This window comes from Acinonyx jubatus, chromosome D2 (genome assembly GCF_027475565.1).
Source record: "Acinonyx jubatus isolate Ajub_Pintada_27869175 chromosome D2, VMU_Ajub_asm_v1.0, whole genome shotgun sequence".
NCBI lineage: Eukaryota > Metazoa > Chordata > Mammalia > Carnivora > Felidae > Acinonyx > Acinonyx jubatus.
In genome coordinates this window covers 55,116,644-55,129,197 of record NC_069393.1, presented here as the reverse complement: position 1 = coordinate 55,129,197, position 12,554 = coordinate 55,116,644, and the positions used below count along the sequence as shown (strand labels likewise).

General features: G+C 47.3%; 1 protein-coding gene across 4 annotated transcripts in view; it reads left to right on the top strand.

Annotated features, from left to right (window-relative positions):
• MMS19 (MMS19 homolog, cytosolic iron-sulfur assembly component) overlaps positions 1 to 12,445 on the top strand; it is a 33,993-nt gene extending 21,548 nt beyond the window's left edge. For 3 of the 4 annotated variants that reach the window (XM_027062748.2, XM_027062752.2, XM_053207348.1), the window contains 23 exons: positions 2,198 to 2,284; positions 2,730 to 2,804; positions 3,205 to 3,282; positions 3,836 to 3,974; positions 4,227 to 4,381; positions 4,632 to 4,710; positions 4,996 to 5,121; positions 5,316 to 5,397; positions 5,680 to 5,780; positions 5,885 to 6,034; positions 6,903 to 7,058; positions 7,930 to 8,029; positions 8,746 to 8,848; positions 8,986 to 9,054; positions 9,494 to 9,620; positions 10,126 to 10,226; positions 10,374 to 10,430; positions 10,573 to 10,759; positions 11,070 to 11,152; positions 11,280 to 11,444; positions 11,532 to 11,591; positions 11,879 to 11,979; positions 12,059 to 12,445. In XM_027062748.2, the coding sequence (XP_026918549.1) occupies positions 2,198 to 2,284; positions 2,730 to 2,804; positions 3,205 to 3,282; positions 3,836 to 3,974; positions 4,227 to 4,381; positions 4,632 to 4,710; positions 4,996 to 5,121; positions 5,316 to 5,397; positions 5,680 to 5,780; positions 5,885 to 6,034; positions 6,903 to 7,058; positions 7,930 to 8,029; positions 8,746 to 8,848; positions 8,986 to 9,054; positions 9,494 to 9,620; positions 10,126 to 10,226; positions 10,374 to 10,430; positions 10,573 to 10,759; positions 11,070 to 11,152; positions 11,280 to 11,444; positions 11,532 to 11,591; positions 11,879 to 11,979; positions 12,059 to 12,086 (2,409 nt within the window). In that variant the 3' untranslated portion in view covers positions 12,087 to 12,445. The remainder of the gene's footprint in view (positions 1 to 2,197; positions 2,285 to 2,729; positions 2,805 to 3,204; positions 3,283 to 3,835; positions 3,975 to 4,226; positions 4,382 to 4,631; positions 4,711 to 4,995; positions 5,122 to 5,315; positions 5,398 to 5,679; positions 5,781 to 5,884; positions 6,035 to 6,902; positions 7,059 to 7,929; positions 8,030 to 8,745; positions 8,849 to 8,985; positions 9,055 to 9,493; positions 9,621 to 10,125; positions 10,227 to 10,373; positions 10,431 to 10,572; positions 10,760 to 11,069; positions 11,153 to 11,279; positions 11,445 to 11,531; positions 11,592 to 11,878; positions 11,980 to 12,058) is intronic. The other variant, XM_027062750.2, reaches the window with a different exon arrangement.
• Positions 12,446 to 12,554: the final 109 nt, after the last annotated feature.

Here is a 12,554-nt window from a genome sequence, read left to right as displayed (position 1 = left end):
AATTAAAAGGAAAAAAATGTAAAAACCATTCTTTTTTTTTTTTTTTTAATTTTTTTTTTTTTAACATTTATTTACTTTTGAGACAGAGAGAGAGCATGAACAGGGGAGGGTCAGAGAAAGAGGGAGACACAGAATCGGAAACAGGCTCCAGGCTCCGAGCTGTCAGCACAGAGCCCGACGCGGGGCTCGAACCCACAGACCTGAGCCGAAGTCAGCCGCTTAACCAACTGAGCCACCCAGGCGCCCCTAAAAACCATTCTTAACTTGGCCATACATATAGTCTCAACTGGTTGCTTCCTACTCGTTATGCAAAGTAGATATTAAATCTTCCTTTACCATCATCCTCAGGATTCCTTTATCCTTCCTCTTGGATCAGGTACCCTATTTTCCCAGGCCCGCTACTGCACCTACATCTCCAAGATTAGGGACCTCTGTCTTACCCTCTCCAGAGAATTAAACGTCCAGATTCTGCTGAAGAAAGGGAGGAGCTAGGAAGCAATCTAGGTGGTTCTCTAACCCCACTCCCAATTCCAAAGGCACCTGGTACTGCCAGTTGCAAAGCTTTTTGAGTAGGCGTTTCCCAAGACTACTGAGGATTCAGACTGTTATCTTGGCCCTGTTAAGTCATTTTCTTATCCTCCTTCTATTTAGCTTCTGAAATTTTATTGCTAACATCTCTTAACCTATTTTCCTCAACCTTTAGCTTTATGTCTTGTTGTTTTAATTATTTTTAATTTTTAATTATTATTATTTTTAAATAATCTCTACACCCAGCATGGGGCTTGAACTTATGACCCTAAGATCCAAGAGTCACATGCTGTACCAACTGAGCCAGACAGGTGCCTCTAGCTTTATGTCTTTTGTTTTTTTTGTTTTTTTTTTTAACGTTTATTCATTTTAGACACAGAGAGAGACAGAGCATGAATGGAGGAAGGTCAGAGAGAGAGGGAGACACAGAATCCGAATCAGGCTCCAGGCTCTGAGCTCTCAGCACAGAGCCCGACGCGGGGCTCGAACTCACGGACCGCGAGATCATGACCTGAGCCGAAGTTGGTCGCCCAACCGACTGAGCCACCCAGGCGCCCCTTGTTTTTTTTTTTTTTTTTTTTAATGTTTATGTATTTATCTTAGAGCATGAGCGCACACACAAGCGCAGGAGGGGCAGAAAGAGAGGGAGATACAGAATCTGAAGCAGGCTCCAGTCTCTGAGCTGTCAGTGCAGAGCCTGACACGGGGCTCAAACCCACAAACTGCAAGATCATGACCTGAGCCAAAGTCGGATGCTTAACTGACTGAGCTACCCAGGCACCTATAGCTTTATGTCTTAAAATCCTTTTGCTGTATTTTTGGTGTTTGTTTCTAAAGAGGAAAAAAGAAAATCTGATACACGTCTTCAGACTGGCTTTTTGACACAGAAACCATCAATGCTTTTTATGTTGAGAGAATTATACCTTTTTTATAAGAATGAGAAAATAGAAATGTCCATCAAAGGGGAATTATTTAAATAAATTGTGGCTCAACTACACAATGAAATAGTAACAGTCACAAAACCTAATGTTATGAAAGAATAATACCACAGAAAAATGTACCTTACTAAGCAGGAAAAAAAAGATCATAAATCCGGGGCCCCTGGGTGGCTCAGTCAGTTAAGCGACTGACTTTGGCTTAGGTCATGATCTCCTGGTTCGTGGGTTCGATCCCCATGTTGGGCTCTGTGCTGACAGCTTAGAGCCTGGAACCTGCTTTGGATTCTGTGTCTTCCTCTCTCTCTACCCCTCCCCTGCTCATGCTCTGTCTCTCAAAAATAAATAAACATTAAAAAATTAAAAAACATAAACCCTATCTTCAAAACAATTACAGTTTTAAAAGTATATATATCTTAAAGGGAAAACAATGTCTTCTAACATACAGTCATAGAATATATACAAAGAAGAAAGTAACATACCAGAAAGTTGAGGTGTTTGTCTCTCAAATGATGAGATGATAGATCAGATAGAACATAAATGCCCAATGGATAGAAATTCCCAAGGAGGAACATGTGAGAGTAAGCATGTCTTCCTGCTGGGGCCTTCTATCACACTATTCTGCCAGACTGGGTATAAATATCACCCTATTCTGTAGGGTTGCCAGGTTGAATCCTGTGTCCAAGGGTGGTCTGAAGAGTTGTGCAAACCCATGGCCCTTTTCCCTTTTCCAGCCACCTAATGATCCCCACGGTATCCAGAGAGAAGACCTCATCCTGAGTCTTCGAGCTGTGCTGGCTTCTACACCGCGATTTGCTGAGGTGGGTCTAGCCAAGGTTAGGTATGTAGCCTCAGCCCAAAGAAGGCTCTGAAGAAAGAATAGTAAGAGTATGGGAAAAAGAAAGATCCAGTATACGTTTTAGGGTATGGCATCCTGCAAATGTCTTAAGGCTTGTGTGGCAAGTATCTTCAGACCTTCAGAGTAGAAAACTTTACCATATCTTTGTTTAAAATAATAATCCAGTCGCTATATGGTGCTCTCTTTTGAAATCTTGTAGTGTTGCCAGCTAGCCCACTTTTCAGGTTAATTGGGAGTCTGGCCACAGATTGGCAGGAAGGTTGGTTTACAGTCACAACTCCTGATTCAACTGTAATTCTCTGATGTAGGTCCTACCCTGGGGACTGGTGGCAGTAAAGACATAGTTGGCCTTGGCACTGCTACAACATTACCCATCTCAGACTTCACTTCTTCCTTCTCTCCCACAGTTCCTGCTGCCCCTGCTGATTGAGAAAGTAGATTCTGAGATTCTGAGTGCCAAGCTGGATTCTCTGCAGACTCTGGTGAGTGGTTTCTTTCTTTCCAGGGTCCAGCTGTCTAGATAATTCAGGGGCGCTAACGAATATAGCAGAGAGCCAGGGAACATAATCCAGTGGCCTTCATGAGAGGGATAACCAGAATCTGGGCTTATATGTTGGCCTAAAGCAATCCCTCGCACCAGCTACCTAACTGTCTGGTCCCATAGTAACTGAGTGGCAGCTGAGGAAAGGCTGAACTCTATGCTTGTTTTCCATCAGTCGAGATGAACTTCCATTTTTCTGTGACCTGGATACGACTTCTGTGAAATCCTGCTGGTTCTATTGCTGAGAGCCATGCTCCTTCAGGTGCCATTCTACTGAGGTGCCTGCATGTCCTCGGAAGTCTGATTGTGTAGATAGCTGATGCCTGCGCTTTCCTTGGCAGAATGCTTGCTGTGCTGTGTACGAACAGAAGGAACTGAAAGACTTCCTCCCCAGCCTTTGGGCTTCTATCCGCAGAGAGGTGAGTGTTTATTAGATAAATTCACTACTGTTAACTCCCAGTTGCCGGACATGACAGGAAATAACACAGCCTGTCCTTTTCCCTGTTGTTGGCCTGGTTATTCAGCAAGCCAGTAAGCGGGCATACTTCTGGTTGAATGACAAGGGAAAGGGTCAGCTGTTTGATGATGGCACATGATGGCACATGATCAAACTTCCTGTCCCCACTTCCTGTGCCCACTTCCTGTCCTTCCATGGTAAGGAGCACAGGTCGTGGTGCATCTGGCACCATACTGAATAAGAGGGGAGAAGAAGAGACTCGGGAAAGGGGATCCCAACAGCCCCTGCTCAAAGTTGGTATCCTGTTTCTCAAAAAGTATGTGTATCAATTCTAGTGGGACCAAGGACTTGGTGAGAATACACCCATTGAGAAGAAACTCACTTGAAGGGTTAATTTCTATGGCTGTACCCTAAAGGTTCTCAAACCCCACTCCCCAAAGGAAATAGGCAGTGGGTGGGTGGGCTCTCACCTAGTGCAGGCTCACCTCAGTAGCCATGGGATCCCTCCCTGACAGGTGTTCCAGACGGCAAGTGAGCGGGTGGAGGCGGATGGCCTGGCAGCCCTCCACTCCCTGACTGCGTGTTTGTCTCGCTCTGTGCTGAGGGCTGATGCCGAGGACCTCCTTGACTCCTTCCTTAGCAACATTCTACAGGGTAATGGGACCATGGCATCCAGAAAAGGGGTTGAGTACAATAGAAAGGAGTTTCTTAAGGCCAGTGACCTTTCATGAGTAGCCCCCCATGTTCAGTGACTTGGGTGCTGGAGCTGTACTTTGATTTGAAAACAATTTGAGTGGTAACTGCTAGCAAACTGTCCCAAGTCTCAATCTCCAGCTCCTGTAGACTGCAGGGGAATCGGGCAGCATTCAGCCTACTCCCCAGGTCTGTGATGTGCTGCCTCTCTAGACTGCAGGCACCATCTGTGTGAACCGGACATGAAACTGGTGTGGCCTAGTGCCAAACTGTTGCAGGCAGCTGCAGGTGCATCTGCTCGGGCCTGTGACCATATCACCAGCAACGTACTGCCTTTACTGCTGGAACAGTTCCACAAGCACAGTCAGGTAAGGAAATGGAATCTTTTGAGGAAATGGTGGGACCCTTGCTAGGATCCTTTTCACAGAGAGGGAGCTAAGCATTGAGCTTTTCCCACATAATACATCTTGGGCTTTTCTCCCGTCAGCTTTTTCTGGTTCCCTTGTTCACTCTTTCTGACACTCTTACATAAAAGGATAATTTTCCTCACTTCCAGAGGAGCAGGACTGAAATCCTTTAAAATATTCTTTGACCGCAGTACCCCTTAAAACATTACAGAGCAACCAGCGGCGGACAATCCTTGAAATGATCCTCGGTTTCTTGAAGCTACACCAGAAATGGAGCTATGAAGACAAGGGTGAGGTCACCTTCCAGGTGTGGTGTCCTGGGGGCTGCTGAGCACTGTATTCCTATCAAGGATGGCAGGCAAGGAATGCTACAGAGAGGTACTCTAGAACAACAGCATTCCTGTTGTTCTGAGGTTGTAACACCAGAGCACACTTACCAGATGAGGCCTGTTTATTTTTTCCTAGACTACTTCCTGGACACCCAATGGATTAAGCTCTTTGAATCTTGCCCCAAGTTGTCTTTGCATCACTGCTGAGTCAGGGCTTCTCTCTAACCTGGACTCCGTCTGTCCTAGATGAAAGGCCGCTGAATGGCTTTAAGGACCAGCTGTGCTCACTGGTGTTCATGGCTCTGACAGATCCCAGCGCCCAGCTTCAGCTTGTTGGCATCCGTACACTCACAGTCTTGGGTGCCCAGCCAGGTACACTTAGGAGAAAGAGAAAAGAAAGGGTATTGGTTCCTTCCTTGCTATTTTCTGTCTTAAGAGAAGAGCAATCCTAATTCCCTGGTTCTCACTGTAAGTCTGGATGCTTTGGGATTTCTAATACGACTTTTGGAAGGGTTGTGGTGGCTACAGAGGAAGAAAGATGAGGTTTGTGTTTCCTTTTAACACAGATCTTCTCTCTTCTGGGGACTTGGAGCTGGCAGTGGGTCACCTGTACAGACTGAGCTTCCTGGAGGAGGACTCCCAGAGTTGGTGAGAATTGAAAGCAGCAAGCTGTCACAGGGCTCTCTGCTTCTGACCCTTGGCTCTCCCTAAGGGAGTGGGCCTGTGCTTGGTAGAGCCAGAGATTTCAGGCTTCTCTTTTTTGGGGGGCATTACGAAGCCCTGTCCAACTTAGTGGTGTAGATACTTGAGTCCTGCTCTTCAGCAAGGCAAGCTTGGCAGCCCACGCCCCTGAATCTGCCCGATGGCTGGCCTAGGCAAGAGAACAGTGGGCCAGGGCTTAGCTATTGCTCATCTGCCTTGTGTCCCCAGCAGGGTGGCAGCACTGGAAGCATCGGGAGCCCTGGCCACTCTCTACCCTGTAGCCTTCAGCAGCCACCTAGTGCCTAAGCTTGCTGAGGAGCTGGGTAGAGGTATGTGTCTCTAATCTTCGGTGGCTCGCCCCTTCCCAGGGATGTTTGGGGGCCTTCATGCATGCCATCACACAGTGAAATCCTGTCTCCTGGGTTGCTTGCAGGGGAGTTAGATTTGGCTAGAGGGGATGAGCCTGCCAAATGCTCCCGGCATCTGCGCTGTCTACAAGCCTTATCAGCTATATCAACACATCCCAGTATTGTCAAGGAGACCCTGCCTCTGCTGCTACAGCATCTCTGCCAGATGAATAAAGGTAACTACCAGGAATAATCATCAAGGAGCTAGGCTGAATGGGGAACCGTAGGCACATTCAGAGTTGATGTCTCTAAGGCAGTGGTTCCATTTGGTGACTATACATCGGTAGAATCACATGGGAGCCTTTAAAAAATGTTGCTGCATGGGACTCAAACAACTGTAATTGAGTGCCCAAGTGAATTTGATACGAAATCAGAATGAAAAAGCACCACTCTAGGGCCATGGTTACTGAAAATGTCCATCAACCAGCAGCTTGGGCATTGTCTGGGAACTCGTTTGAAGTGCAGAATTTCAGGCCCTACTGATTAGAATCTGCTTTAAACAAGATTTCCAGGTAACTCCTACACACCACTGTTTCAAGGCATAAGTGACAACAGTCACTGCTACTGTGAGCCTGTGCATGCCCCACCAAGGGCTCTCACTATAACTTCCTCAGCTCCCAGCTCTGCAGTGCCCAGCCCTGCAGAAGATCCAATGGATGTTCCAGCACCTGATACATCTCAGAGTGTGGCTGGAGTTTGACTCCTGACTTTGCACTTACTATAACCCTGGAAAACCACTGGTGGTTTTATTTAGCCTCCACATCCTCCTCTATAAAATAGGGGAAATGATACTTCTAGGGTTATTGTGAAAACTGAGAAAATACGTATGAGTGCTTCTGTTGCAGAGCTGACACAGCCAGTTCTGCTCCAAAATCTGAGTAGGTAAAAAGAAACAGCCAAAAGAATGACATTTCTTGGCTCTTTATCAACCACTCTTGGACTCTTTAGTCACTCATCTTTGATTATTTTTCCCATATTCTGTATCTGAAAGATCTGGAAGTGCTTTTAAGAAAACTTTACAGAGAATACTTTGTTACTGCACAGGGTATATGGTTGCAGGAACCAGTGAAGTTATTGCTGTCTGTCAGAGCCTCCAGCAGGTGGCAGAAAAATGCCAGCAGGACCTTGAGAGCTGCTGGTATTTCCATCAGACAGCTGTACCTTGCCTGCTCGCCCTGGCTGTGCAGGCTTCCATGCCAGGTAACTTTCTCCACCCTGCACCTTCTCTGTCCCTCCTCTGGGCTTCAGCCTTCCACTACTGGTGAGCAGCACTGCCACTTGGAGGCTACCACTGACATTACATTTTGTCCCAGCAGAGGCTTCTTTTGAATCCTTTGTCTCCAAAGTGAAATTTCACTTCAAGCAAAGGATGTCAACCTGACCATTGGCAAGAATCAAAATCTACTCGTGTTAGCGAAACTCAGCAGGATGCACACCTTTTTTTCTCAATAATTGCTATGTAATTAGGTAGCATTGGGCTCTGGAATCAAGCTGACCTGGTTGGGTTTCATCTTCAACTCCACCACTTGTTAAGTGAAGATATTTAGCCTTTGTAAGCCTGTTTCCTCGCTTAAAAGGGGAAGAAATAGCGTAAAATCTGTATCACGGGGTAGTTAGTAAGGATAAAAAAGAACATGTGGTGCTTGGCAACAGAGTACATAGTATGTATGTATGGCAGCTCCACGTATGTAGCTGTTATAATAATAATGACCCCTGACAATACATCGGTATTATCTTTAAATTTTGGAAAAAACTAAAATAACTATTTATGAAGTTCAGAAGATCATAACAGCTAGATTTATTTTCCACGTTGCCCAGTCTGAGGACTGCACAAAGTTCTCAAGAGCTCTCCGTAGCCCATGTTAACCATTCCTGTTTCTAGTGCCGTGCTCATGCTCAGGGCCACAGCAGTGCTGGGAGACAGGTTTAAAACTGATGTCATTATAACTAGAGTCATGATGATGACAGGATCTAATCATCTGAACCACAGTCGTGGCCTGGTGATATTGTGTGTGTGTGTGTGTGTGTGTGTGTGTGTGTGTGTGTGTGTGTGTGTGTGTTTATTTTTCAGAGAAGGAGCACTCAGTTCTGAGAAAAGTACTGTTGGAGGATGAGGTCTTGGCTGCCATGGTGTCTGTCATTGGCACTGCCACCACCCACTTGAGCCCTGAGTGAGTATAATCATTGATGTGGCTTGACCATAGGCAGGATAGCAGTCTTAGGAAGAAGCAGCAGATAGCTGCCTTCTGAGCTATCTTTTACCCAGAATCAAATGTGGAGGGAGTTGTTTTGCTGGCAAAGTAAGAGGAAGTGGCTTTTTAGCACCATGGATTAGGGGGTAGGGGAGGCACGGGCTAATGGTTCTTAGCTACAGATGTGCAGAAGAATCACCTGTGGACTATTTTTGAAATATATGTTGCATTCTCTCACCAGATTGTAAGCTTCAGAACAGGGATTTTTTTTTTTTTAAATTTTTTTCAACGTTTTTATTTATTTTTGGGACAGAGAGAGACAGAGCATGAACGGGGGGGGGGGCAGAGAGAGAGGGAGACACAGAATCGGAAACAGGCTCCAGGCTCTGAGCCATCAGCCCAGAGCCTGATGCGGGGCTCGAACTCACGGACCGCGAGATCGTGACCTGGCTGAAGTCGGACGCTTAACCGACTGCGCCACCCAGGCGCCCCCAGAACAGGGATTTAATCGGATTCACTGCTAAATCATCAGGGCCTAAAATGGGAATGGTTCTTGGCACATAATATATGCTGAATTAGCATTTGTTGGATGCATGAATGATCATGTTCGGGCCCATTGACTCAGTGACTCTAATGTGAACCCAGGGTACTTCAGAACCCTGGCTTCTTGGTGATACCTAGTCCTCTACCCCCAGCTTAGCTGCCCAGAGTGTTGCCCACATTGTGCCCCTTTTCTTGGATGGCAACGTCTCCTTTCTGCCTGAAAACAGCTTCCCTTGCAGATTCCAGCCATTCCAGGTGAGGGTCTGATGGACCAGAATGGGGAGAATCTTGGGACTTTCCTTCAAATTTTTAGGGCTAATCTGGGATAGGTTTGGGGCAGAAAAGCCTCTTGCTAGCAGGACAGGCTTGCTAGGGTTTTTCTCCCTTTACAGGATGGCTGCTCAGGGCAGAGGCGGCTGGTTGCATTGCTTATGGCCTTTGTCTGCTCCTTGCCTCGAAATGTGAGTACATTTGGGGAGTACCGTAGTTTAACCCTGATGAGGGGAGGTAGATCCCCAAGTGACTTCTGGGCAGAAATTTGTCATAGGCTAAGCTGATCTTCTGTTTTACTCACTGGAGAGTTTAGCTCTCATCCATCTTGACCCCTGCTGCCACTTTTTCTTCTTCTTTTTTTTTCTCCTTAAGTTTATTTATTTATTTTGAGAGAGAGAGAGGCAGAGAGAGTTTGGAACTCCACATTGTCAGGCTCCACATTGTCAGCAGAGAGCCCAACGCGGGGCTCGATCCCACGAACCGTGAGATCATGACCTGAGCCGAAATCAAGAGTCGGACGCTTAACCGACTGAGCCACCCAGGCGCATCCCCGCTGCCACTTTCTACTGCGTATCTCTCGGAGTTCAAGTGTTCTCTGCGTGCGTTACATGGTCAGGTTTTATGTAGGTGGAAATCCCTCAACTGAACCAACTCATGCGGGAGCTTGTAGAGCTGAGCTGCTGCCCCAGCTGCCCCTCCTCCTCCACTGCTGCCGCCAAGTGCTTTGCAGGACTCCTCAACAAGCTCCCTGCAGGTACTGAAATAAGGCTGGGGCGGGGAGGGGTGGGGGTGGGGGGTGCATAGGGAGCCTCCTGGAATTAATTACTAATGAAATCTTGGAAGCTCAGTCCTCCTGCCCTTTAAAAAAGGAGCTGCTGATAATAGGGCCTCCTAGGGGACAGCCCTTGGGACAAGAGTCAAGACCAGAGCTGGGCAAAGCATTACAGGACATAAAAAGATAAGAAGGTTCAAGCAGAGTGCTCTGTCTAGGTCTGTCACCCTACTCCCTACAGGGAGCTCTTAGAGATCATTTTTTACTAGAAGCAGACCGCTCTTTCCGAATACCAGCACCCCTGTGTTATGAGATACTAGCCTCTCATGCTAGCATCCTAGAGCTGAGTGGGCAGAGTCACAGCCAGAATGATACTGTTCCTTTCTGATGGCCTCTCAGGGAGCTCTGTATTTAAATGATTTACATCTTTTGTTGGTAAAGAAGAAATATGTAGCCTCTGCATCAGTGTTTCCTCTCTTATTTTTAGGGCAACAGCTAGATGAATTCCTGCAGCTGGCAGTGGACAAAGTGGAGGCTGGCCTGAGCCCTGGCCCCTATCGTAGTCAGGCCTTCACACTGCTTCTCTGGGTAAGGTCCCAGAATGGATTCTAGTTAGACGGTTCTGTCTGGTTAAATAAAAGTCTCTCCACTTGACCTTGAACCCTAAACATGCTCCTTGAGGTTTTGGGGTTTGAATGTCATGCATGCCCCTGTCAGACTGTTCTCTGATTACAGGTAACAAAGGCCTTAGTGCTTAGATATCATCCTCTCAGCTCATGCCTTACAGACCGGGTAAGTCTTTTCTGGAGCCAGGAGAGCCAAAGACCTAAATAGTAACTTCCCTGTTGATCCTTTTCCTCCCAGAAACCACTGCCATCCTCCTCATGGGTATTGAAGATTCATTCTTCTCTCCTGATGCACCTCTTTTCTCCAGCTCATGGGCCTCCTGGGTGATCCAGAACTAGGCCCAGCAGCAGCTGATGGCTTCTCTCTGCTCATGTCTGACTGCACTGATGTGTTGACCCGTGCTGGCCATGCTGAAGTGCGTATCATGTTCCGCCAGCGGTTCTTCACAGATAACGTGCCTGCTTTGGTCCAGGGTTTCCATGCTGCTTCCCAAGGTGAGAAGGGTCTAAAAGGCCCTAAATATATACACCTTTTCTTTACTCAGGTCACATTCCCTAAAATAATTTAAGACGTGAGTGCTTCTTTAGAGCTACAGTGTGATCTGTACCTAAAAGGCTAAACTTCCAGAATCTTGTCCCACTTTTTTCCTTTGATAAATCTTGCTTTTTCTTAGCTTGAGGTTTTTGTTTGTTTGTTTGAACCTCTTTCTCGGCTAATGTCCCAGCTTCATCAGAGATTGGAGTTGAATGTTCAAACTGTATGTCTGAGACCAGTTTCTTCCTAAGCTTTTCCATGTTTTTACAGATGTGAAGCCAAATTACCTGAAGGGCCTGTCTCACGTACTTAATAGGCTGCCTAAGCCTGTACTCCTACCAGAGTTGCCCACGGTGAGCCCTGCAGTCAGAGCCTCAAATGGGGACTAAGTCACTGCCCCCAGCTGGTGCTAGAAACAGGGGGACAGGGAGGTGGAGGAGAAGCAGACTTACCAATACTGCCTTTCTTCTGGCCCCTTAGCTGCTCTCCTTGCTGCTGGAGGCCCTGTCTTGCTCCGACTGTGTAGTTCAGCTCTCCACCCTCAGCTGCCTTCAGCCTCTTCTACTGGAAGCACCCCAGGTCATGAGTCTTCACGTTGACACCCTTGTCACCAAGTTTCTGAACCTCAGCTCTAGTCCCTCCATGGTGCGTTGAGCCCCAGCAACTCTTTGGCACCTACGTCTCTCCTTCACAGGTCTCCCCTCACCCCTGCCCCTTACGGTTGTGTTCCAGGCTGTCCGGATTGCCGCATTGCAGTGCATGCACGCTCTCACTCGCCTGCCCACCCCTGTGGTGAGTACCTGAGATGGCTCTTTCTGGCCCGGACACTTCTGAAAAGAGCCAGACAAGCACCTTTTTTGCCTTAGTCAAACGGGACTGACCACCCTGCTGTGTGATTGAGGTGCAAACTGCGAGGTACGCACAGACATGGATGTACCTATAGTAGAACGGCCATCCTGCCACATAGCACACTCTGGAATCACTAAAGGAGAATAGGAAGAACGTTGGTTGTTGAGTCAGAGAAGCAGCCCTTTCGGTTGCCTTGGCTGAACAAGGCTGTGGTTCTTCTAACTCCACAGCTGCTGCCGTATAAACCACAGGTGATCCGAGCCTTAGCCAAGCCCCTAGATGACAAGAAGAGACTGGTGCGCAAGGAGGCAGTGTCAGCCAGGGGAGAATGGTGAGTTTCGAAGTCATGGATGAGATGGGATTGAAATGAGCCTCATCACTGATGCCGCCAACCTTCTTTTTGCCTACAGGTTTCTGCTGGGGAGCCCTGGCAGCTGAGCCCTCGGTCCTGGCCTACGCTGTTCTGACAGACAATCTAACCTGAAATTACTAACTATCGAGCCATGTTGCCCAAGGCAGGGAGACCACTGGCCTCTGATTGCCTCTCCCCAGGCCTCTGTTGCATGGCTGTATAGGAAACATAGGAATCCTGATTTCTAATGGATTTGTGAAGTTAACTGAGTGTGAGACTACTTGTGTTTGAGGAAAGATCTTGGTCTTAGGGCTCTTCCATTTATTTGTCAGAAAAAGGGAGATATGCTGCTGAGGGGTGAATGAATGCACACGAATGTGGCCCTGAGGACTAGGGATGATGGATGTGTGTGTACCTGCTGGAGAATAAAGATTTCTTTTGGTAATGGGGCTGTCAGATATTTCCTCCTCCCCATTCATGCCTCAGTGGCACATAACCAGAGCACCAGTGCATAAGCTATAGGAACACTAATGACAGAGACTGGCCAAGAATTT